This window comes from Cylas formicarius, unplaced genomic scaffold, assembly GCF_029955315.1.
Source record: "Cylas formicarius isolate icCylForm1 unplaced genomic scaffold, icCylForm1.1 PGA_scaffold_3__17_contigs__length_32017465, whole genome shotgun sequence".
In the NCBI taxonomy this organism is placed as follows: domain Eukaryota; kingdom Metazoa; phylum Arthropoda; class Insecta; order Coleoptera; family Brentidae; genus Cylas; species Cylas formicarius.
Window position 1 is genome coordinate 26,164,023 of NW_026844326.1, and position 24,352 is coordinate 26,188,374.

The window sequence follows — 24,352 nt, forward strand, 5'->3', positions numbered from 1 at the left end:
ATAAACTCGTGAGTCAAATGTCATGATATACCGCAATAAATAGGCAAGATAGTGTTTTCTAGCCTCACTTTTCTGTTCGAAGAGAAAACGCGTACATACTCTTGGTTGAATTTTATTATTTTTGCATTTTGAATAACTAATAATATCGCTACCCGGCTTTTTTTTTAGATAAAAATCCATCTGTATCTAAATTTTGTCTCCGACGAACGCTTGTAAAAGTTCGAAACTTATCAGCCGGACGATTTACCAACTGGGGTCACCGACATCCGATGGTTTGGAAAAAAAATAACAACAGCCGAAAATCGATATTTTATTCCACAAAATGCCGCCCGCATACAGGGTGTTATGCAATTCATGTCTTAAAATTCGGGATGTGATTTTTCTACTTATTTTATTTTGTCTTGTTATTTCGACTAATAAAGACCTATTTAGTCCAGCAGCGTCTCGGGGACGTTATATACCGAAAACTGCAAGCCGCTAACATTTTTTCCTTTCGATTGTGTTTTTAAATTTTTTTAAAATTTAAACCAGTTGCATATTCCATTTTTAATCCTTTTTTTTATTGTGGTAATTCTTGAAAAAGTCATTTTACCAGACCAGAACGTTGTTAGCAACAAAATACTACATTTTTGCAAGAAATCGTAATCAATGTCAAAGCATATTGGCTACGTTTCGAAAGGAACCAGAATTTCACTGGACTCTGACGTCATTTTCAAATAAACTACGATTTTTCGGATGGAAAAATGTCGGTTTAAAAGAACGATATTTTAAAAAATACTCCGTCACCCTGTATATGAAGAATGGCAAAAAAACGCACGCCTCAGTTTGGGTCACCAATTACATAACACCTCGTATGGGCGTGTGGGTGTGTTTTACAAAACTTTATATCTATTTTTGTTAATCATATGGTGGCCAGAGGTCTGCAGTTTGAGCAGCTCCTCCTTGATCAGCCGAGTGATTTCCGATTTGGCTTTCGACACAGCTATGTCCGACGTGCTCTCGATCGCTAGATAGAGTTTCCTCTCGCCCTCGGGCGGAGACTTACCGGGCGGCACGTACGTGCCCCTTACCGTTATGCCCGCCTCCGAGTATTCCGAAATCTGAGCCAGAGCCTCCTGCGGAAAACAAAAACGATTTATTTTCGTAGACGAAAAAATTTCCGATGGAAAATTTGACCGGGAACGTAATCGGAACGAAATTAACATTGCGATGACTTTTAAACAATGTTAACGGCCTTAGTAACAGGCCGTACAAGAGATAAGTTAGTGCTGTGTTTGCGTAAACAAGTCACGCACGATTGGACGCGTAAAAATAAATAATTATCGAACAAAAAAAAATAAACATTTTCCACGCAAACAGATTTCGATGTTTGGCACGGCGACGACGTTGACCCGACAGAATCGATTACAAAATGCCCGAAAATGGTTGATTCTTGTAAAAAGGGCGCGTTTTTGGGTTTTGTCTACTTCGAGACAAAGTTATTATCAAAATTAGTTACAATTTTAAATTACCTCATTTTCAGTAGAATACTTTGCATATTAAAATATTTTTTGAATTTTGCAGTTGTCGATGGATTGCCGAACGGAACATAGAAAATCTCATGTACATTTTCAGGTGCCCAAATATGCTCCCTTGTACATTTCATACCAAAATAACTTTTTGAAGGGACCGAGCTTAAATAAATTGTAATAAGCCCATCTTCAGGGCGGTTTAAACAAAAAGAAACGACTATAAATTTGACCCTCAAGTCTTATTAAAAATAATTAATAAATAAAATAAAAATACGGCTACAAAACATTGCCAAAAAGAAACATTATTTTTTAAGTTAATGTTCAGACAAGCCTCCATTAAGAGTTAAACAATATCCTATGGGATCATAAAATTCATTTCTAAAAATGCCTAGTTCATATTCTAAGGAAATAGCGTTTTGTAACAGCTTAAAATTTTCAAATATAACATTAATGTGACATAAGGCGACCTGAATAGCCAAAACTATTTTCCAAATACTCCCCAACCATACGGTAATTATGGACGGGACAACGATCCATCTCATCATCCACAACTTCTTCCAGCGCGAGTTCAAATGGATTTTGAAATAAGTACAATAATAAGATGTCCACAAATTCCCAGGATAACATTTATTTTTCGATAAGAAAACAAAAAGATATTCATTGTCTTGGCTCTAATACCAACAGTTTTGAATATTATCAGTAAAATAATTTTTTTAAAAGTCCCTATCATTATTTGCTTTTTCCATCATTTCAAAACAAAGCGCTATTTTATTTCTTCATCGCCTTCCCGGAGCTCTTAGCGCTTTTCGTATTATAGAAAAATGGCATAATACCACTTAACTATGGTTACTTTTTCTTCAATTGAAAAACGCAAATTTAGCTTTAATTAAAGCGCGTTTAATAACATACAACAATCACGAATAAAAATCAATATTGTCACGAATTTTCGTGTTGTCATTGTCAAAATTTACTGGTGTTTGATTTATTGCCTAAGTTATAAAAATTTTCTAATTTTCCCATCATATTTATTTCAACAACTGAAAACTGGCTTATTAAAATTAATTCAAACCGGACCGGACCCTTCAAAAAGTTATATTACAACTTTGCTATAAAATGTACAGGGAGGGACAGCTAAAAATTTACTGTTTCCGTTCCTGACATATTTTTAATTTTATGCCAAAAATATAAATATGTATACTTAATTTTCTATCTAATTTTGGTGATCAGTGTTGACATTTTAAAAATAAATACTGAAAAAGTGGCCAACAAGTGATATTAAAAATTTTAATAAAAACATCTGTAAAAGTAATTTTATATATATGTATAAAAACGAGATTTTTGTGTAAACAAAATCTATTTATTGCCTAAAAATCAAACAAATTTAAAAGCTTTTGCGCGAATAACTTAATCACCAGACATGATTGATATATTGATTGCTTTTTTTCTATCCCGTTTCGCCGTTATCTTCGGAACCAATTAATAATTATACATTTTAACATTTCGAAATCTGCAACTTATTGAAATAGGGAATTTTACGAAAATAACTTAATTACAAACATTTTTTGTATAGTTTATTGTTTTTTTTTTGTTCGTCACATTTCGACCTTATCTTCGTGGCCAATTAAATATTAACATTTTATTATTAACATTTCGAAATCTGCAATTTTTTAAATCGGATATTTTTTTTCATTAATGATTTAATGACTTTTTTATTCAAACTTTAAATATAAACGGTAATTCCATGGAATTAAATAATACCATATGTAGGGTGTACTATTTAAAATAATAAAGTAGTTTGTGTTCACCCTGTATATATAACAATACAAACAAAGCCTGTTTTTAATTTTTTTTTCAGCTTCTGAGATAAAATATCTTCCCGTAATAAATTAATTTTGATGTTAGGAACGTTCCTTCAATAATTTTAACATCCATAGACTTTTAATAACGCAAATTTTTAAAATTAAATCAGTAAAACTTTCACAAAAGTAGAGAAGGACAGCCCAGCAAAATCTGTCGCACTTGGGTCACGGCTTTTATCCCTTTCCAATTTGGTGCACTCTTTTCGATGCTGTCCCCTTACCTGCTCAGTATCGTATTTCCACTGGAATTTTGAATTATTACCGTGAAGCCCCAACAATTTTTTTTGTATTCTTCATACGAAAATTTTGCGGGTGAAAGTCGTGATAATCGTGAAGGTGATATTTTGTTTGAGGTTTGGGACCAAAATCATACATTTTGATCACTGCGTCAAACGTTGAACTTTATATGAGCAAGGAAACAATTCTATAAGTATTAATCGTAAATAATTCATAGTCACCCACGGGGGAAAATGATACCATAAAAAAATTCGTTCTATTTTTTGTTTAATTAACTTCCCGAAAAAAAAACCTCCTCTGAAGAGTACACGAAATTTGACACTGACCAATCGCAGTTAGAATGGGACAAAGGGGAAACATTATACAATTTACCCATTCGGTTTGCATTTTTATAAAGCAGAAACTTGTGAAAAATAGAAAAAAGTGTCTGTGCACGCAATTACTCAGAAGTAGTTTCATATAGAGATAGATTATGTGATGTTCTCAGAAAAGTTTCTCACCGGTTTCAAAAAATAACCCCAAATTCAAAAATTCATATACTCTAAATACTCTTTCATTTCTTTAGTGCGATGAAATAGCGTTTCTTTATGTAACAAGGATTCATTGTAAAACATAATAGTTTTTTGAAGTTCTTTTTTTGTTTACTGTACAATAAATAAAATATCTCATCGTTAAGTAGATTTTTATGTGAAACCGACCAAACCGACATCGTATTTTAACAAATATCAACTGATAAGTCCGATCGTTAATCCTTTCGGCAAAACACGCGGTTTGGGCCACTCACTTCGACTTTAGTGACAACAAAAAAACGCTGCGACACTCTAGCGCGCGCTAACTAAACTGTTGGTCCGAAAAGTATGTTTTCCCCATATAGTCAAGAACTTTCTCACTTAACAAACCAAAAAATTGCATCATCGTCATAGTAAAAAAAATTCAAGTTGCGCCATAAGAAAAAGTACCTATAACTTAGTTCAAATAGACCAAGAATTCAAAACAAATGTATTTTTACCCCTAACTCACTACACGATGAAGCAGGAAAATGAAAATTATTCAATTCAATTCTGAATTGTACATCCGGTACATGTTCTGTGATTTCAAATGTACTTAATATTAATACCCAAAACTACAGGCGGGAGATATTTTTCAATAGCAAAGTTATTGAATGTTATGGGCAAAGTTGACAAAGTAGTTCAAATGTACTCCGTAAGCGTATTAGAGGCGCGAAAGATTTTTTATAGCCAAACTTACAAACTTACATATTACAATTTAAAAAGTTGAACAAATTCACTGTGTATAAGCAATTGCTCAATGTTTAAAAAAGAAGGTATGTTAAAAAAGAGATTATTTACCTTGGAGGTTACCCTCCATCGCGCGTGCTGCGGGAAATCGTTGATCTCCAACTCCTCCTCGTACTTTCTGAACGTCTGCTCGTTATCCTCCTCCATGCGCTCGTCGTCGTCCTTGGGCTGGTAGTTGAGCTTGGTGTTCAACTTGGCGGCTAACTGCTCTGCCACCGTCTTGGCCGTAATAGGCAGGGCCGAACTGCTGCCCTTCAAGATCGATTCCGCGGCCTGCTGCGTCATGAACTTCGTGTCCAAACTCGTCGACTTGATGAGGTTGATTCTTGAGGCCAGCTTCTTCGCCAGTTCCAACTTGTCGACTGCCGAACTGCTCACGGTCGTATTTATTATACCTGTAACAAATTGATCCTTTTAGTTGCCTCACCTCGCCAGGGTATACAAAAATATTTAATTAAACAACAACAAAAATAACATAAACTTCTAAATTTTAATCTTATTTGTGATGAGACTACTTATCAGTTTAACAATATTGTTATTTAACCACAAGATAAAATGTTTTGGAAATGGCTTCTTGAAAAATGTTGCTATAATTTTAATTTTCAGATACAAGTGTTTGTAAAACTTCATTCTAATGAATTTTACCCCTAACCTTGTGTTAAAATTTCAATTCAAAATTTCCAGGCCTGAATATGAAAGAAACAAAGTGGAATAACATTTTTTTTTTATTTTTCAATTTAATCCCCTTTAACTTCAATAGACTTATTACATCTCTTTAAAAAAATATTCTTTTGGTTTGTCTGCAAAATGAGCTAAAGCAGCCTCTTTTAACTCAACTTCGTCGTTAAACCGCCGTCCACGTAAGTCCTTTTTCAAATATCCATACAAATAATAGTCGCTGGGGGCCATATCTGGACTATAGAGAGGATGATCTATCTGTTGGAACCCACACTATAAAATGGCAGCTTGTGCGACACCAGCAGTACGGACGGGTGCATTATCGTGTAAAAGACGCACGCCTCTGGTCAGTTTTCCTCGACGAAAAAAAAATAGGCTTACCCAGCGGTCCCTTAATCTCCTTGACCGTTCTCTTCGTCGCAAACATGCTCTCGATCTGTTGATCAATGTCGTGCTCGAGGTCCTCGTCGTCGCTATCCGCCAAACCCAGGGCCGCCTTTTGGAACTTTTTCCTCTCGTTCGCCGCGGCCGCCTCGTTCTCGTCGAACTTGAAACCCTTGCCGCTGAAACCGCCCCCGCTGTGCACCTTTTTCCCTTCCGCCTCCTGCTTAGACTTGTATTCGTCCCACAGGTTCCTCAAGGGTTCTGGTACTTCGACGCCCGCCAGCTCGAACGCGCGAATTATGTCGCCCGCGTATCGACACTGCTCGGGAGTGATGAAGGTGTAGGCGTAACCCTTATTGCCCGCCCTGCCCGTCCTACCGCACCGATGAACGTAATCCTCGTAATGGTTCGGACAGTCATAGTTCACGACCAGGATCAGCTGTTTGACGTCGAGACCGCGGGCCGCAACCGACGTCGCCACCAACAATTTCACTTTGCCCGCCTTGAAGTCCACTATGGTGGAGTCGCGATCGAACTGGTCGATGCCGCCGTGCAGGCTCATGCAGTTGTAGGCGGCGCGCATCAGTTCCTTCAGCAGGATGTCGGCGTTTTCCTGCTTGTCGACGAACACTATGATGCTGCCCGCCTCTTGATACAGGCCGAGCAGCTCGAGCAGCTTCAAGAACTTCTGTTCTTCCTCCAGCACGACCACGTGCTGCTCCACCTCTTTGCAGACCACCGACCGGCCGCCCACTTGCACCTCGATCGGTCGCACCAAGATCCTGCGCGCTAGAGCTTCCATCTGGCGGGGAAACGTCGCGCTAAACATCACCGTTTGCCGATCGGGACGGACGTTATCGATGATCCTCATGACCTGCGAATGAAAAAGAAGACGCGGTTGGGAAAACCCGGTTGCATAAAATGTAGAATTCGATTGAAATTAGTGTCGTTTGACTTAAAACAGTGTTTTGTATTTTTGTTATCTGAAATAATAGAGGCGCGGTGCCTATAAATTTATATTCGCGCTGGTAACTAGGCCAGATGGGATCGGAACCGCTAGAAGGATGGGTCAGCATTTTATGACTATTTATATTATTATTAATGATTAGTAGCATATTGCTAACAAGATACAAGTATATTAGTATTATTCAACAAATAATAATAATTTAATCTAACAATACAATACAAATGTGGCTATAAATTAATATACAGTATAAAGCACTTTTTTTTAAACGACTTGACTGAGTTTGAATTCTTCACTGCTGAAGGCATTCGGCTGTATTGAATAAGTCCACTGTGAAAAACATCATTCTAGCCATAGCTAGTCGCGCTGGAGGAACATAGAAGTCTTCTCACGCTCGGGTTGAATAATTATACATTAACTTATGAATTGATTGCTATTTATGTGCAGGGGTAGTTAATTTTTTGCTCCACTTGCTCCATGCTCAGTTACATCACTTCTTTTGCCCATTTCTCCTACTTCCCTTTTTAAATGCACAGTTTGTTCGGCTAGACTCTTAATTACGTGATCTTTTCATAAAATTTCTTCTTCTTTGGTGTCAATTAACTTGTCTCTACACTGCACTAAAAGTTGAAACATCAATGCAGGCTCGTGTTCCCTGCACATAGCACAGTAGAATTTCATTACACCAGAATTCAGTTCCGATACCTTCACTTCCCACACGATTTACAATTTTTTGATTTGCAGATATCACATTTAAAAACGGCTGTATTTCTTTCATCTGCCCAATTTTTAATAATTTTTTTATTGTTTTAAACGATATTGTGCGCAAATCTGCAAGTCGCAGCAACTAGCAAAAATTTGAAAATTTGGATTTAAACTGTTGGCACACACCTTTTTTGTCCTATTAATTATTTCAAAGTTGTTCCACTGTCCACAAACCTGAAGGACGATGGATTAGTCCAGACCGTTTCGTTGCACAAGCAACTTTAAGTAATTTTTGTCTACAGTTACCTGTTGTTGTAAGCTGGCAGAATGACCTTATGTAGTTGTGGTCAGTAGAAATAAATTAACTAACTAACTAACCTGTGGTTCAAATCCCATGTCAAACATGCGGTCCGCTTCGTCGAGAACGATGTAGGTCACTCGTCTGAGGTTAGTCACCTTGCCGCTGTTCGCCGCTAGCATGTCGATCATGCGTCCCGGGGTGCATACTATAATTTCAGCCCCTGAAACATCGAACAAAAGTAGCAAACACTTGTCAACTGTCGGCCGGCCAGAATCCCGTCTCTTCTTCATTCTATCGACTGTACAAGACTAAAGTAGCACTCACCCCTCTTGAGTTCGGCGATCTGCTCGGATATTCCGGTGCCGCCGTACACGCAAACCGCGTGCAAATTCAAACTTTTGGTAAATTTCCTTATATCCTTGCCAATTTGCATGCAAAGTTCTCTGGTAGGCGTCATTATTATGGAGATGGGTCCGTCCGTCTCCTCGAGGGGCGGCTGATCCAGTATATGCCGGAACATCGGCAACAGAAAGGCGAGCGTTTTCCCGCTACCGGTTTTGGCGATACCGATGAGGTCCCTGCCGGACATTATAGCGGGGACCGCCTGCGCCTGAATGGGAGTGGGTTTATCGAACCCCAATTTCTTCAATACGTTCAGTTCTTTCGTCGACACGCCGCACTGCGCCCAAGTTTTGATGGGCTTTGGACATCCCTTGCCTAATAGCATCATACCCATGAATTATATTCTAGGATAATGTTAAATATTAAACTATAGGAACTTACTTGGGAGCTACCCAAAAATACGTAAAGTAATTCAAAAAAGTCATTGTACACGGTATGGAAATGCTTGCAACCGTTTAGACGTTTAAATTCTTAGATGCCTCTGTGAAGCTGATATCTTTTGAGTTCCCAAATAAGAAATTAAAAGAATAAATTTAAAATGATTGAGAAAAACCTTTAAATTTCGCCGCGTGATAAAATAAATACAGCATCGGCGCAGAAAAAGAAAAAAAATCGGTTGATGTTTAGGGAACAAATTTTTGATCCCAGCTTTGATTTCAACGCGATATCGCGCTACTTTGCACACCTATCGGTTAGTTTTGGTGGAATAAAACTTAAAGTCCGGCAGAATGATGGATACAAAAAACATCTGCAACTGTAGGACCAATTTATTTTATTTATTATTATTATTATTATTATTATTATTATTATTATTATTATTATTATTATTATTATTATTATTATTTTATTTATTTATTATATTTATTTATTTATTTATTTTAGTTATAAGATTAGTAGATTTAAGATTAGTTTCTACGTCCCCTAGTATATATATTGGATGATTTATATTTAATATTTCCTGTAATTGGGTCACGTTACCTGTTGGAAATAAAGTGCTATTATTATATAACACAAACATAAATAAAAATATTTTTTGAACAGATTAAGGCAGATCAAACGTTTGCGTTCGCCTACCTTTTTTCTTGTGCTTTCCCTTGCAGTTGCAGGGTGCCCCGTAGATCGGGTTGTTGCAATTCTCGCTTTGGTTTTGCTTTTCTTAGCAGTTTTTTCAATACAAATGTTTAAAAATCATGCGTTTTCATTTAAGAAATACCAATAAAATAACAGGATGAATTGATGTTTGTACATCGATAAAAACAAATGAGAAACAAACTATGTATCATTTACCTTTAACTTTTATACCCTCAAGCTCCTCTCTGTAAGCGTCCACTTCGGCGTGAGTCATTTTCGCGATTTCCGGCACCTCTACGTAAAAATTTTTCCTGAACGAAAGATATATGATATTATTGTGATCGATCCTAGCCAAATCTTTCTTCTGTTTGTTTGCTATGCTTGCCGCGGTGTCTTTTAGGTCCTCAGCCTCTTCTTCAGAAGAATATTCCAAACCATCCTGATTCTGCTCGATTAATTCCCCTTTATTGGTATCTTGTTTCGCCTTGGCAACCCCAGTCAATATCACTAAAGAACCTTTTTTGGTATCTGCCTTGCTGGGCTTCTTCATATCTATCTTATTGATTTTTCTCACCTCTTCCTGCACACCTAAAAAACAGGAAATAGAATCATATAAACTAAACTTGTGATAAACCTGTACCCATCATAAACTCATCCAATGGGTCCACTTCATCAGCAACAGGTTCATTTGTTACGACTTCTGGTTCTTTTGCCTTAACTGCAGGAGCCTCTTCTTGCTTCTGCTCTTCCTTGTCCTTATCCTTGTCATTTTCTTTCTCTTCTTTATCAGTTTCTTCCTTTTCCAGTTTCTCATTCTTGTCTTCATCTTCAGAATCATCTTCCAGTGACCATTTTTTCTGCGCTTCCTGTGGAGCAGTCAGGTTCGGCACTGAATTATCAGATTTGGCATCAATTTTCGCCTCTTGCTCTTTCTTTTTGCGTTCTGCCCTCCACCTTTCAATCCTCTCTCGTCTCTTTTGCATTTCAAGCTCCAACTTCTTCTGTTCCTCTTCCTAAAATAGACAACAATCAACTAAAGGGCCTTAAGAATCTGCAATGAAGTAAACCTTATCCAAGTTGGCCGGATCAAATGCCAAGCCTGAATCATTGTTCTTCTTCTCATTGGAACGTGATCTGGATCTCCTTCTTGATTTTTTCCTATCTTTGGTATCACTTCTAAAATAGACGCAAATTTAAAAGAATAACATATTGCAAAAATAACGGAGTTACTGTTTTCGATCCCTATCCCTGTCTCTTGACCTAGACCTGCCTCTATTATTTCTGTCCCTTGACTCACTCCTTCCTCTTCCACCCTTATCACGAGTGGACCTCTCCCTCGATCTACTCCTTCTTTTATCCCTAGATCGACTACGTCTGGACCGGGTGCTCCTAGAAGACCTTTCTTTGCTTCTAGATCTGGATCTCCGCCTCTTCTTCTCCGGAGTTCTGCTTCTATCGCCACTAGAAATTAAGTTGCAATTCTATTCGTGCTGTTCGCCTGTATTTGAACTCACCTTCGCACCATACTAATGGTTTATTAGATAGAAATAAAATATAAATCCAAGTTTATAAACATACAGCCCTAACCTAACTTCCTCGTTTCACCAACTTTTTCCTCTTCTTTTCATTTCGAAACTAAGTGCGTAAAACTGCGCTTCTCTGGACAGAGTACATTTTGTGGGATATGGGCAAATGATCCTATCACGATCAAAGATAACGTGAAAGGCTTGTTGATGACGTCATTGAGTTAACAGTATTCGAAAATTTAAAATTGCCCAATAAAACAAAGGTTTGGTAGTAACATATAATCACCATTTAACTTTAAAAAATCAAAATTAATCTTCATGTTCATGTTGCTGAGCGTGTACCTCCGAGTCTCTCCAGTTCCGCTGAATAGTCTCAACAATCCAAATCCACCATTGGGACTTCGTAAAATAGTATCCAGAACATGTAATGATAAACAGCCAGGATAACAGGCAAAACATGTCAGATTCTTTAGATGGTGAGCTGACAACGGGTCCAGAGAAGTCTGCCGACGTTACCGCCACATTTGTGATAGGTTCGATACCGGTGTGCAGGGTAATGTATTTGGAGAATGAATCTAAGGTATATTCTGATGAGTTGTATCTTCCTACAGACTTGCCATTGTGAAAAAGAAGTAGGGTTGGAACCCCGACAATTCCATTCTGGGTGTTAAATAAATGATAGCGCATAGCATTGATGGCGACCATTCTGACATCTGGAAAAGCTCTGGGCAGAGCATTAAAATGTGGAGCAGCCATGCTGGAGAAAGGGCAATTTTTGGAGTAAAACAACACAGCAATACATGGAGCCCAGGCATCCCGATCGGATGATAATTTTGGATCAGGCACCAAGAGTTTTATTAGTTCTGTATCATTCACTAATTGCACTGCAGATCCATTCAATCCAGTTTGGCAATTTACAACCTTATTGGTATTATTTGTGGTAGTCGTGTTTGCGGAGGGAACCGTGCTATTTGGACTAAAGATATCTGCAGGCTTAACATTATGGACAGTATTTGCTTCACTTTCCATTATTCGTTCTGGTTCAGGAAGAACATCAGTTCCATGAACTCCTAAAACACAGTTTCTGAAAAACTGTTTCAGCAAAATAATAGATTAGATACCTAGTAGAAACAAACCAACGAAATTGATTAACATCATTTTGCATATTTTCCGATTAATCCTGAATCACCTATGATCTATTTTAATTTATACAATAAAAACAGTATACACCTAAACATTACTGGACCTAACCTATATATTCTTTTTTTAATGTTACTAGCTACAATGGAGAACGAAGAAGATTTTTTTCCATTACAAACAAATTGGCGTAGTGTTTTATTATTTGAAGAAATTTTTCGTAACAATTAATTATAGAGACGCAAATTATATTTTCCGTGGCTCTCTATAGTAAATAGCAATCAGAGCACAGACTACTAAAAAAGAACTCAATTTTTGCAAGAATAAAAAAGGTTTTTGGGTGTTTATTCTAATAAAATACAGCGAAATATAGTAAATGGGCTATTTTCGTAATACGTTTCTTTGAGCAAGTTTAGGAAATGTTTAACCGAAGGTTGAAAAATCAAAACATATGCTTATTATTACCTCGAAAGTACTTGATTTTATGACACGTGTTTTTACATTGTTTTAAAGCAATTTGACAGATCTTTGATTATTATATTTTGTCAGGGTTCTTTATAGATAAACGGGGTATTTGGCAATATATATATTGTTGATTAGGAATTTGGATGTTGGTTTTTTGTTATGGAGAACGAGTAAGTAAAATATTTTTTTTGAAAAAAATTTTTTTTTTACTTTAATATTCGGCTATTCTTGAAAAAACCGGGAAAATTTGTGCGAGGTAATTAGTAGATATTACCGTCATTACCGATGTAATAACAAAAACTGACGCATTCTAGGAGATAACCTATGACCCTTGCGTCAATTTGTCGTCACAACCAATGCCTCCCGCAGAGATTTATCTTTTTACATTATTGCTCAATTAAAGATATTGACACAGAAATTTTTTTTAACAGTTTTAAGGATGTGTCTCAAAATAATTCTTTATGGCACTTACGTCACTAGCTAAATTCCAGCACTGCATAACCTAAAGAAAATGTGGAAAAATGATGATATTAACAAAATTCCTGAAATTTCGCATAAACACTATCCAAGTTAATGAGAAACCTTTTCAAATTTGCTTGTTTGCAAGGTAACATGGCTATATATTATCCTACTACAGACAACCGACACATTTGAATTGTTTTTCCTTGAATTTAATATTTTGCAATAATTGGTCTTGTGATTTGTCGTGCAAAATAAGGAATTTGTGCAATTGGAATTATTGACCAATAGATAAGTCTTGTTTGTTTGTATATTGATGTTTCTATAAATTCAATTCCCAGACGGGATCAATGTCACTGTAATTTTGAGTTTTGTGGTTGCTGATTCTAGAGTCCTCTTAACAATGCGTTGGACGTAGGATTAATGTTTTCATTTAAGGTTTCAATTAAGTATCGATTATTGTTTTAGGAAAGTGTCAAAATTGATCGACGGCAAAAAAATTGCCCAGGACATTCAGAAAGAAATACGGGATGACATCGATCAATGGGTGAGCCAAGGGCACAGGCCCCCATGTCTAATTGCTGTCCTTGTGGGAGAGGATCCAGCCAGCAAGAAATATGTTGAGAATAAAATGATTGCAGCCCAAAATGTTGGTATTGTTTCCAGGACTATTAATTTGCCAAGCACGATTTCTGAGCAAGAGATAATATCCCAGATTTACAAGTTAAACAAAGATCCGTCAGTTGACGGAATTCTGGTGCAACTCCCCGTCCCTGAACATGTGTCTGAAAGGAATGTTTGCAATTCCGTTGATCCCAGAAAAGATGTAGATGGTTTTCACATACTCAACATGGGGAAATTAGCAATAAATATGGACACTTTTGTACCCGCTACCGCGCTTGGTGTCATCGAACTAATAAAGAGGTCAAACATTAAGACCTTTGGTAAAAATATCGTGGTATGCGGCCGATCGAAGAACGTTGGACTCCCCATTGCACTGCTGCTACATTCTGATGCCCGAAATGATTGTCCAGGTCTTGAAGCCACCGTCACCCTGTGCCATAGGCACACGCCTTCCGAGGAACTAGAGTTTTTCGCCAAAAGGGCTGATATAATCATATCAGCGACTGGTAAAAACGTTTAATATAAAATCACACTTCCACAATTTTCAATTTTGTATCGGCCTTTCAGGAGTCGTTAATTTAATAAAACCAGACATGGTGAAACCTGGAGCCTGCATCATCGATGTCGGCATTACGCGAATCACGACAGAAAGTGGAAAAACTAAACTTGTAGGAGACGTGGATTTCGATGGTAACATTTTTTTCACTTTCAAAGATTGCATTATGAACATAACCAACTCTTCTTTTTAGGGGTGAGTCATGTGGCCGGGTACATAACTCCCGTGCCAGGCGGCGTTGGTCCCATGACAGTCGCCATGTTGATGCACAATACATTCAAAGCCGCAAAAGCTTTGGCTAATGACGTCATCGTTTAAGTCAACGATCATGAAGTATTCCATATTTATTTTTTACTATCCCAGTATTATAATAAATGAATGTTTTACGATATGTTTTATTAAAATATCGTGTGTTGGGAGTTGACATTTTTTACAAGGGTAGAGTTAAAACTGAATCATAAAACTTCCTATCCCCACGTTCGCTAGTTGTAGTACCCCGGACACACAACTGAATCTCCTTCAGCTCCGCTTTGCCAAAATAATAGTGGCCGTATTTGTCTAGTATGCCAGAAGCATCAAATTTCTCGCGACCTTCTTCTGGTTGCTTGAAGCTTGTGTTCATTAAGGTCAAGTGCAATTTAACTCTGTCATATTGTTTTTTGGCCAGTCCCGCTCTGTGAAAATCATTCAGCATCTTGTCACACATAGCCTGCAGGGTATTCCTGAGCTCGAGAGACTCCATCTCAATGTTGGCATATAGCACATTGACATATGAGGGGTCATCGTTCATTATTTCAAGACCCTTTACTGTGACTTGGAGACGGCGGTCCTTTGAAAATGTTTTAGTGACTACTTCATTATAAAAATTTTCCAAACACTTTTTCGTCAATTCCAGTTCCTCTTCATCCAACACCGTCATAACAATCAATGTTAAATGAAACTTGACAGGTAGCTGAAATACTGACTTTGTAACCCCCCTATCAGGATCTTTTAATACACATTCTTGAAACTGCAAAAAATTCTTTGTAATTTCATCTGATTCAATCCTGATACCAACAAAGTGTGTGGGAGGTAGCCTATCTTTTTTCTGAGAAACCATCATGGCTATCTGGTTTCTTGCGGAAGCCACTTTACGTTCAGTGTCTCCTGTTATGACAACGTCGCATTTTTCATTGATCCTCGGTATTTTGATGACAGTGTTGGTGCTTCTCTGCAAAGATTGCAATGTAGACCCTCTTGTCCCAATAATAAATGAAAAGAAACTAGATGGAACATGAAATGATGTTGTAAAGTGGCCGGCCTTGTTAACAGTTATTTCATAGTTGTCGTCCAAATCCGCACAATCAATCATTTCATCGTCATTGTCTGTATAAGGTCGCAAGGAGGGCCTATCTCGATAGTCACTACTAGAACTCGATTCTGTTGCAACGGTGGCCATCCAATAAGGCCTTTTTCCGAATTTTAATGGAGTAACGTTTATTGGGATCGCTTCCTTCATGGTGAAAAAATCGGGAAACTGGTTTTTACTGCTCCGGGACATGGTAACCGGAATCCGAATTTAAATTTAGCGCCAATAATGTTATCGTGAAAACAGAGGTTCTGACCTTTTTAAATATCTCTAGTACGTCTGTCAATTTTGTTCTAAACGAAAAAAATAATTCTCTCCATATGAACGTAACACATTACTTTCGAAGAATATTCCAACAATCCTGCGCGATAGGCTATCAACACATCAACCAACAATTTAAAATTTTCGGAGTTTCTCGCAGAACTATGTCGAAAAAATCGGTCTACATCACCAGAACCATCAACAAAGAAGCCCTGGATATTCTCACCGAAAGGTAAGTCTAAATATTGTCCTACTTTTCTTCGTTTTTGTAAAATTTTAAAACAAGTTTACCTAACCTCAACCACTTTTTTGACAGATTTGACGTCGCTTCGTGGACAGGACCGGGCCCGGTTCCGCGCGACGAGCTTTTAAAGAACATAAAAAACAAATCGGGATTGTTTTGCATGCTGACCGACAAAATAGACGCGGAAGTATTAGACACCGCCGGCAAAAACCTCAAAATTATCGCCACCATGTCCGTGGGTTACGACCATTTCGACGTGAACGAAATAAAAAAACGGGACATCAAAATGGCGTACACACCGGACATTTTGACGGACGCCACTGCCGAATTGGCGGTCGCTCTACTTTTGGCAACGAGTCGGCGACTTTTGGAAGCGAACCAAGAAGCGAAGACCGGCGGATGGAAGGCGTGGTCCCCTTTTTGGATGTGTGGTCCGGGACTTAAAGATTCTACCGTCGGAATAGTAGGCTTCGGCAGGATTGGCCAAGAGATTGCGAAGCGATTAAAACCGTTTGGCACCAAACGGATCCTCTACTTTAACCGATCCGAGAAGAACGTGGAAGCCACGAAAATCGGGGCCGAGAGGGTGACTTTTGACGAGTTGCTCACGCACAGCGATTTCGTGAGCGTCAGCTGCGCTTTGACCCCGGAAACTAAGAACCTTTTCGACGAGAAAGCCTTCGGTAAAATGAAAAAGACGGCCGTTTTCGTAAACACGAGCAGGGGAGGAGTCGTCGACCAGGACGCTCTGGTCGAGGCGTTACGGAACGGGACGATATGGGGCGCCGGCCTTGACGTGACAACACCGGAACCTCTACCTCTCGAACACCCTCTGTTCGGACTAAAAAATTGCGTGATTCTTCCTCACATCGGCAGCGCGTGCGTGCAAACCAGGAACGACATGGCCGTGCTTACCGCCAAAAATATCGCGGCTGCCTTAAACGGCGAACCGCTTTTGACCGAATTAATCGTTTAATGTCTATAATCGGTACGTTAAATAAAACTTTTGGGGGCTGGCAGTTTTCGTTTAGATTATTAAAAGGCTATTCAAAAACCACTTACATATTCCAGACGCAACTATCATCATTTGTTTACGCAATTTTGACGAGCAGAGCCAAACTTGAGAATAACCAAAACATAAAGTCCGGTAGGTAATATGCAGATTCTGTCGTGAGCATTGCACAAGGCGGTTTAACCTCCATTCGCTCCCGACAGAATCCCTTATATTCGCCCCAAAAATTTGAAATCGGTCTCCACTGTATGGATTTGGTGTTTTTAGTGTTCAGTATACGTTTTAAAGTTATAATCGTCCTCGTCCCCGTCGTTTTTTTCTGTTCACGCCGATATGGTTGCGCGATGGTCCGCGGGGGTAGTGGCGGAGGCCGTTTTTTGTTATCTTTCAAAGTCGTATATTAGAAACTGAGAACAAATGTTGGTAATAGCTTTTTTGTTAACTGTTGGTCTGTGACCAAGAAAAAACTCCTCGACGGACGTCGGTAATAGGCGAACGGCCATAGTAGTTTTGCCCAGCTTTTTGTGAAATGCAAAGAAAGAAAAAAAAAAGGTACTACGCAATTTCGACATATATTTCTGCATTTATCGTTAGCAGATAAAAGTTGCTGTTATTTTTAACTGGGAATTTTTTAATGGTCGACACGATGCAATCTTTTGGAGGATAATGGGCTTAGTTATTTTGGTGGAATTTTGTTTTTAAACCAATTTTTTGGGTATTGATTTTAACCAATGATTCCAAAATTGTCGAAATATACAGGGTGTCTCATTTAAAATAACAAATGTGGTGTCGGGGGGACACTTTTAGGACACTCTGTATCAACAAAATTATAATATTTTAAACCTTCAGGAGAGTCCAAGAAATTTCGTATCTCCTATGGGTTTCCAGATCGTATAGTTTATCCTGATCCTTTTTTTTGGCACACGGTGTACATACCATAATTTAGGATAACAAACATTATTATTATCATTTACATTTTTTATAGAAGTTAAACCTATAAGTTTCTGAAGACAAACGCTTTAGTAGTAGACAGGTTTCAATATTTACATGAAACAATACATGCAGAAATACATGTAGAAATCACATGAAGTCTACCGGGATTAAGTAGCCCGTGATAGTTTCTTTGAAAAATTAATTTTCAGTGGCATATTTCGGCAATGCAAGTAAGGCCGGCGACTCTCACTCTATAAATGCAACAAGCGGGTTAGATTTATAAGGTAAACGCTAGAAATCGGTCGTAATTTTGCAAAACGCGAGAGAGACGACGAAGAGAAAGCAAAAATTGCAACGGAAGCACCGTTGCGTTATCAAAATCGCGGTTTTCAACCTCTTCTTCTAATCTAGAGTTGTATTCATAGATCATACGACCAAATCCCGCTTGTTCATAAGGATGCGATGAATAGTTTAAGATTTAAATGCATGACTGAGACAGGCCAAGAAAAAGGAATGGGAATATTGTTATAATTATTCTATAGTATTGAGTTGCGACATCGATCGGTAGATTTGCTTATGTGCTGAATTGAATATTGAATGTAATATCTATATACAGATATTTAATTTAAACAACTTAGTGTATTACTGGTAAAGTCTGTTTTCAGAGATATAAGAGAGTGACTAACTGATACGAATTAAGGAAAGACCCGGGCAAGCTGTAAAAATGAAATATGATCGAACAGGCCCGTACTTTCCTTAGAATTGAATTATTTGGGGTTTTGTTGGGAACGATACTAAACAATATTTATTTATTTATGTATGTATTTATGTTTAAATCTAAAATAAAATTACAAATTATTTTTATTACCTACTTAAATTACTTAAAATTATTCACACAATATATTAGTATCACTATCGCTATCATCGTCTGTTCTAATTATTATTTGTTTTATATTATTTGTAATATGGATATACGGTTGTTCTGCTTTTTCTATATGTTTAACAGAATTTGCCCAACTTTGTGGAGGGATGTTAAAAACTTCGGTTTCTATAAGTTTGAGGACATTGTTGTTAACATGGGGAAAAACATTGTTCAATGGGATTAAAAATACAGAGGTAAAGTGGAAGCCTTAAAACTGTATGCCCTAGATTGTTTGCATAATTATCACTGACATATTCCGTTTGTAGGTTCAAGCTTTGTAGAACCTCAATTAATTGCTTTTTGGTATAATCTTCGTGAAAATAATTGTCGTTATTATACATGTAGTTTTGGATTGTTGCTTTCATGTCACATAAGGAAGGGGTTTTAGTCGACTGTCTGCTGTGATAACTTGCATTGTCCATTACGATGACGCTATTAAGAGGAATGTTTGGAACTAGTTTGTTTTTAAACGAACTTTCAAATAAATCAGAGACGGTGTTTTCATGGTAATCCAGAGAAGAATCTTTAATATTTTTCGCGGATAGAGAAAGTCCATTTGGAATCCAACCATCTTTAGAGCCAGCATGCAAAATAGTTATTCTTTTACCTCTCTTTGATGGCCCGTTTGTTTTACACTTATCAGTTGAATCAACCCAACCTTTTTCCGGGTATCATAAGTGTCGAACCATACAGTTGATGTTGGAATTTTCGTCAATGCACCGCGTTCAATGAGAGTCAAATAAACATTGTTTATAACTTCCTTAGTCTCAATAGAATAGTGTTTTCTACATTTGGGCGGGAGCATCTCCTGAGGTACACTAGACTCGCACATATTTTGCATAATTCGCACACGATTCAACATACGCTGTGTTTGTTACACACGAAATAAGAATTATTACTAATAAACTTAAACTAAGTAGTATACCAAACCAAAGAATATTATACACAGGTAGGTATAAAAATTATTTTCTATTACGGACCACAATTTTACTTGAATTTAAATTCCGAAACTTTAGGTAATAATCTTGTTGCATTGAATGACCACCCTTGGATAATCCCATTCAAAAGCAATTGGTCACTTTCTTATATCTATGAGCAGACATTACAACCAAATACGTAGCACCTATTTTGATAAAATCATGATATAATAAAAAGCAGAACACAGCTATACATATAGACATAACAATAATTCATATTCAAATGTTCAGATTCAGTGACTACTGCCGCTTATACTGGCAACAAAAAGTATTGAAATGAACGATTGATGGAAATGATTCGGTCCTTTTCGAAATCGGTCACCGATTGATTCGGTCCTCGTAAAATGAGCGATTGACACAACACTACCTAACACAACTGGGGATCGAAAAGCCCTCAGTTTTTTCGAAAGCGCTATCGCCGACCTCCGCCCTTGACCACGAAAAGTCAAATCCTGATCGCTCGACTCCTGCTGGTCTTCGCAGGCATAAGCCAGCAGTAAACGGCGGTTCGTCGACGGAGAAGGTTTCGCTGCAGGTGCGCAAACGCGTGACTTCGAACACGCACGGAAACAATCGCGACGGTTCCGACGATTTTCCGATTTGTTGAAATTTCTCGACGATGCTGGCTAGCGGGTCTTGAACCGGGTCCGGTGTTTTTTTTTGTGTTTACGTGTCGTGTACCGTTGCCGCAGGAATCCGCATACAGGTTTGTACAGTTCGTCCGACGGGATTTCGAGTATCATCCCGTCAAACTTATTCCAAACTTTATCGGTCGTCAGGTTCATTACCGCGACATTAAAAATGTGCGACGCGACAACAATTTCTCGTCAGGATATGGTTAACCGCAGCCCGACGCATATTAATAAGGCATTATTACGATGTATCGGTTCTTCGTTCGATGCGCGCGTTATACCATCGCAGCAAGCCGAGGCCGTTCGCGAAACGCCACAGAATACCGAATACGACATCGACGCAGAGTTTAAAAATTCGAATTGATTTCAATTGATTCAAATCAGATCGCAGATCCGCTTTTAAAGCGCGGTCTAGCTAGAAAAACAACCGCGCTTTACATAAAAATCAAATTAATTAGCGGTAGACACAGACCACAACGAGGTTGACACGTAACAGCCTCCTGTAAAAAAAAACGCTATTTGAAAATGAAATTGCCTCGTTTGCGCCGAGCGGTAAAATTATAGCATCGGGACGCGTTCTTTCCCTCATTTTACATAATTCGCAGCGTTAAACAATGATGAATAATGGATTTCGCGTAATTTTTACACACGAAACTGCCGCGCGGATACATAATGCATCAGCGGACTTTCTTCGCGTACAAGATAAAGTAAAAGTTAATTAAGAGTAATTAAATAAAAAAAAATTGAGCAATTGCGCCGCAATGCAATTGGGCTAGAACGATATCTAATTTTTCGTTTCCGAGGACACGCCCTAAAAGAGGTGCCTCCTCAAACTCGCACGAATTCCTTACGAGCGACGAGATTTACGAGCGGAATCTAGATAGCCGCGAAATATTTGACACGGCGCACGATATTGACGTTTGCAGTTTAACGGGATATTAGGTTTATGGTGTTTAGTGTACCGCTTGATGCGTTACGAGAGCGCGATTGGCGATTCCTGAACAAACCAGTACCTAGGTATGAATAGCATATTTTTTTACAATTAGCGAGCAGGGTTGATTTTTTAAATTTAAAATCATGATTTATACTTCTATTTATTAATTTTTTTATTGAGGTGATACGGTTCGCATTTGAAACTAAAAAAAAATAATCTAAGTGCCAAAGGTTATTAAGATTAATAGAGCAAACTTAATATCACCAGAAATCACAGATAACAGATATATATGTTGACATAGCATAAAATCTGGAACTAAGTTTAGGTTGGTCCTAAAGGCAGAACACACATAGTACCTATTTCAATCACTAGTGCTGAGTAGCCCCGACTTCCATCAACAAAGTAACAACGTTTAAAATAGTTCAAAGACAGGACACGCTGATATTTAACTAAATTCCTTGGGTATATTCTATAAATTAAAAAAAAATGAAATCTATCAATAAATAATTTGGTACTTACAATGTGTACAACAGCCCACAACACTCGAATGATATTTCTTAAAATGTGACTGCACCCCAAAACTATGCCTATTATATTGTAAATGTTGCCACTGCTTTACAGAATCTGAGATAGTAGCGTTTTTTCTCTGCAAAATAAATGATCAAGAGCAAAATATTCTTGTGCTGCCTGTTTACGCCCAATATTGGACACGTCTTTGTAAATGGTCGAATCGATTTGGTTTTTGTTTTCTTTAAACAATCAGCAACGCTATTTTATCGCACACCACTTGGAACGACTAAAGCGTTGCCTCCTGCTTGACGAAATTTAGCTGTAGCTAGATGGTTATTGCGAAAATACTTAACAATTTGAGCTACATGCTCTTTGACGCCTGGTATTTGTAAATCTTTGCGCAGTAAATTCTGTTGAATACTTATACTGTATATTGTACTATATTGTCTATAGTTGCTTTAAATATCTTGTTATTGATACAAAAAAAGGGAAATATTTATTCTTATGAAATTTTAAAAAAATCAACAAAATTCATGATTTAAAAAAAAATCAATGATTTCTGATTTTTTAAATAAAAATCAAAGTTTGCCCAACACTGTTAACGAGTGACCCTCACGCGCGAAAAGTCGTATTTTATTATTCGCCGCGAAGGCGTTAAACTTGATAGCGATGCAGACGGGCCACATGTTTTTAAGGACCCGGTTTAACTCTAAACAGATGCGGCGTAATAACCGAGAACGTTTGAACCGTTCGAAAAGAAAAGAAAAAAATTCTACGCTCGCTCTCGGTTTTTTGTTTTCTGTACGACCGAGACGGTTACATAGCTATGGCTGTGTTATTCACCCCAAAAACGCCAAGGCAGACGCAGTTTTCTTGAGCGTTTTGATCGTGTACAAGAAAACTTACGTTACTTATTCAGTATTTCAACGAATGAACTCACACGGCAGACCCAAAATAAAGCACCCTTTCGCGTATAATTGGCACAAACTAAACCACAAACGCAACAAATCAAAACAAAGCGATGTCAAAATATACCACAGATCAAATTTGGTGGTTGGTGAAGAACGACACGCGTGCCAACATTAAATTTTACCGCCAACATTAAGGATAAATTCCGTCCTTTTAGCTCACATTTCGGATTTGGTCTACCAAGTAATTGGAAATAATGTAGCGGCATCAAAAAACTTCAATCTTGAAACTTGAACATTTGTTTTTAATTTCTTCAATACATTTGTTTATGTATAAAAATAACGCATACCAAATATCAAAACTCAAAACCCAATATTTTAGTTGCAATAAATAATTCAGGTTGTGACCATTCCTTTTAAACGACACTAAATGCGCTAGTGTGCTTTACATGATAATAATGGAAGTAACACAAAAACAGCATTACAAATCGTGCCATCGTGTTTAAGTCCAATCCGTAAAACGCCAAATAACTTTTTATTCGTCTACCTGAAAGTAAAAGCCGTCGTTTTGCGTTAACATTACGTTCAGGTGTCACTTTACCCTTAACGGTGCAAACATTTTTAACTCTTTGAACTTGCAACCAACCTTCTGCAGTCTCCATAGGAATGGCTTCCTAATCTATATAAAAAAAAAGAAAATCAGTTTTTAGGTTTCCACAAGTATAAAAAAAATCCTTTTTGTGTTTTTTTGTTAAATAATTTACATTTTGATTGATATTTCAATTTCTATATTATATTGACTAAATTTTCTGTGAACATACCTTTTAGCTTTAATACCGCAAACCTCAGCAAAAAAAACTTTTGCTGTTTTGTATGTCAAACATATGTCAAAACATATCCAAATATGTCAGATTGACATTTTAAAAAATCGGCATCGGTCATTTTCAAAACTTTCTTTTTGATAACAAAAGTAAGCGACCGTCCGGCGCGTAATCTTACGAGCGAATTCACGTCACAACCGGTCACAGCCAATGACAGCTCGTTTCAAAGAGGATTTAAATTTTACAAATTTTTACTGTTTATATTTGTTACATAGAACTACTAATTTTTTTTTTTGTGAACTGTGGTTCTTTTAATCGTATAAACTTACTTTTATAAGACATATTTTTCAAATTACTGTAATACCATTTACAAATCTTTTATTTATCTATCTTTATTAAAACTACTGTCAAAATATTTGTCAGCTTGCACATTCGATTCGTAGGCGAGTTAACGCCATAGTTGGTCCTATGAAAATCGATGTTAAAAAGAGCCTTATTTCTTGCATTAATAGGAGAAATATGAAAACCAACAGATGCCAGAAGATCTGGTGCATCCATCAAGTTATTAAGGATTTTGTACAAAAAATATGCGTCTACTATCCAAAGATGTCAAATCCAAAAGCTTCAAATTCTCCTCTTACTTTATTTCCTCAAATGACATTCCCTATTTAAA

At 37.5% G+C, this 24,352-nt stretch overlaps 6 protein-coding genes across 8 annotated transcripts in view; 3 read left to right on the forward strand and 3 right to left on the reverse strand.

The window, feature by feature from the left end:
• Positions 1 to 302: 302 nt before the first annotated feature.
• On the reverse strand, positions 303 to 11,041 carry LOC132699799 (probable ATP-dependent RNA helicase DDX46). The gene is made up of 10 exons (XM_060666694.1): positions 10,925 to 11,041; positions 10,641 to 10,871; positions 10,478 to 10,586; positions 10,051 to 10,423; positions 9,627 to 9,998; positions 8,262 to 8,654; positions 8,015 to 8,157; positions 5,965 to 6,841; positions 4,957 to 5,300; positions 303 to 1,115 (listed from the first exon to the last, which is right to left on the reverse strand). Exons 1-10 carry the CDS (start codon positions 10,933 to 10,935, stop codon positions 873 to 875), a joined length of 3,096 nt encoding a protein of 1,031 aa, XP_060522677.1. The 5' UTR covers positions 10,936 to 11,041; the 3' UTR covers positions 303 to 872.
• A 159-nt stretch (positions 11,042 to 11,200) lies between these two features.
• Positions 11,201 to 12,227, reverse strand: LOC132699535 (thioredoxin domain-containing protein 15). Its single transcript, XM_060666311.1, has 2 exons — positions 12,058 to 12,227; positions 11,201 to 12,006 (listed from the first exon to the last, which is right to left on the reverse strand). The coding sequence occupies exons 1-2, from the start codon at positions 12,092 to 12,094 to the stop codon at positions 11,246 to 11,248; spliced, it is 798 nt and encodes a 265-aa protein (XP_060522294.1). The 5' UTR covers positions 12,095 to 12,227; the 3' UTR covers positions 11,201 to 11,245.
• A 322-nt stretch (positions 12,228 to 12,549) lies between these two features.
• On the forward strand, positions 12,550 to 14,591 carry LOC132699533 (bifunctional methylenetetrahydrofolate dehydrogenase/cyclohydrolase, mitochondrial). 3 transcript variants are annotated; one of them, XM_060666309.1, is made up of 4 exons: positions 12,550 to 12,708; positions 13,466 to 14,127; positions 14,189 to 14,311; positions 14,371 to 14,591. In XM_060666309.1, the coding sequence occupies exons 1-4, from the start codon at positions 12,698 to 12,700 to the stop codon at positions 14,493 to 14,495; spliced, it is 921 nt and encodes a 306-aa protein (XP_060522292.1). In that variant the 5' UTR covers positions 12,550 to 12,697; the 3' UTR covers positions 14,496 to 14,591. The 3 variants fall into 3 exon arrangements, with proteins under 3 accessions (XP_060522292.1, XP_060522291.1, XP_060522293.1); XM_060666308.1 differs by lacking the exon at positions 12,550 to 12,708 and adding an exon at positions 12,774 to 13,145; XM_060666310.1 differs by lacking the exon at positions 12,550 to 12,708 and adding an exon at positions 13,167 to 13,411.
• Positions 14,558 to 15,729, reverse strand: LOC132699531 (activating signal cointegrator 1 complex subunit 1-like). Its single transcript, XM_060666305.1, has one exon. It carries the CDS (start codon positions 15,715 to 15,717, stop codon positions 14,608 to 14,610), a length of 1,110 nt encoding a protein of 369 aa, XP_060522288.1. The 5' UTR covers positions 15,718 to 15,729; the 3' UTR covers positions 14,558 to 14,607.
• Positions 15,730 to 15,845: 116 nt separating this feature from the next.
• On the forward strand, positions 15,846 to 17,043 carry LOC132699532 (glyoxylate reductase/hydroxypyruvate reductase). Its single transcript, XM_060666307.1, has 2 exons — positions 15,846 to 16,018; positions 16,103 to 17,043. The coding sequence occupies exons 1-2, from the start codon at positions 15,846 to 15,848 to the stop codon at positions 17,004 to 17,006; spliced, it is 1,077 nt and encodes a 358-aa protein (XP_060522290.1). The 3' UTR covers positions 17,007 to 17,043.
• Positions 17,044 to 20,357: 3,314 nt separating this feature from the next.
• LOC132699932 (SH2 domain-containing protein 4A-like) overlaps positions 20,358 to 24,352 on the forward strand; it is a 35,883-nt gene continuing 31,888 nt past the window's right edge. The window contains exon 1 of the mRNA XM_060666925.1: positions 20,358 to 20,580. The gene's annotated coding sequence lies outside the window, so the exon portion shown is untranslated. The remainder of the gene's footprint in view (positions 20,581 to 24,352) is intronic.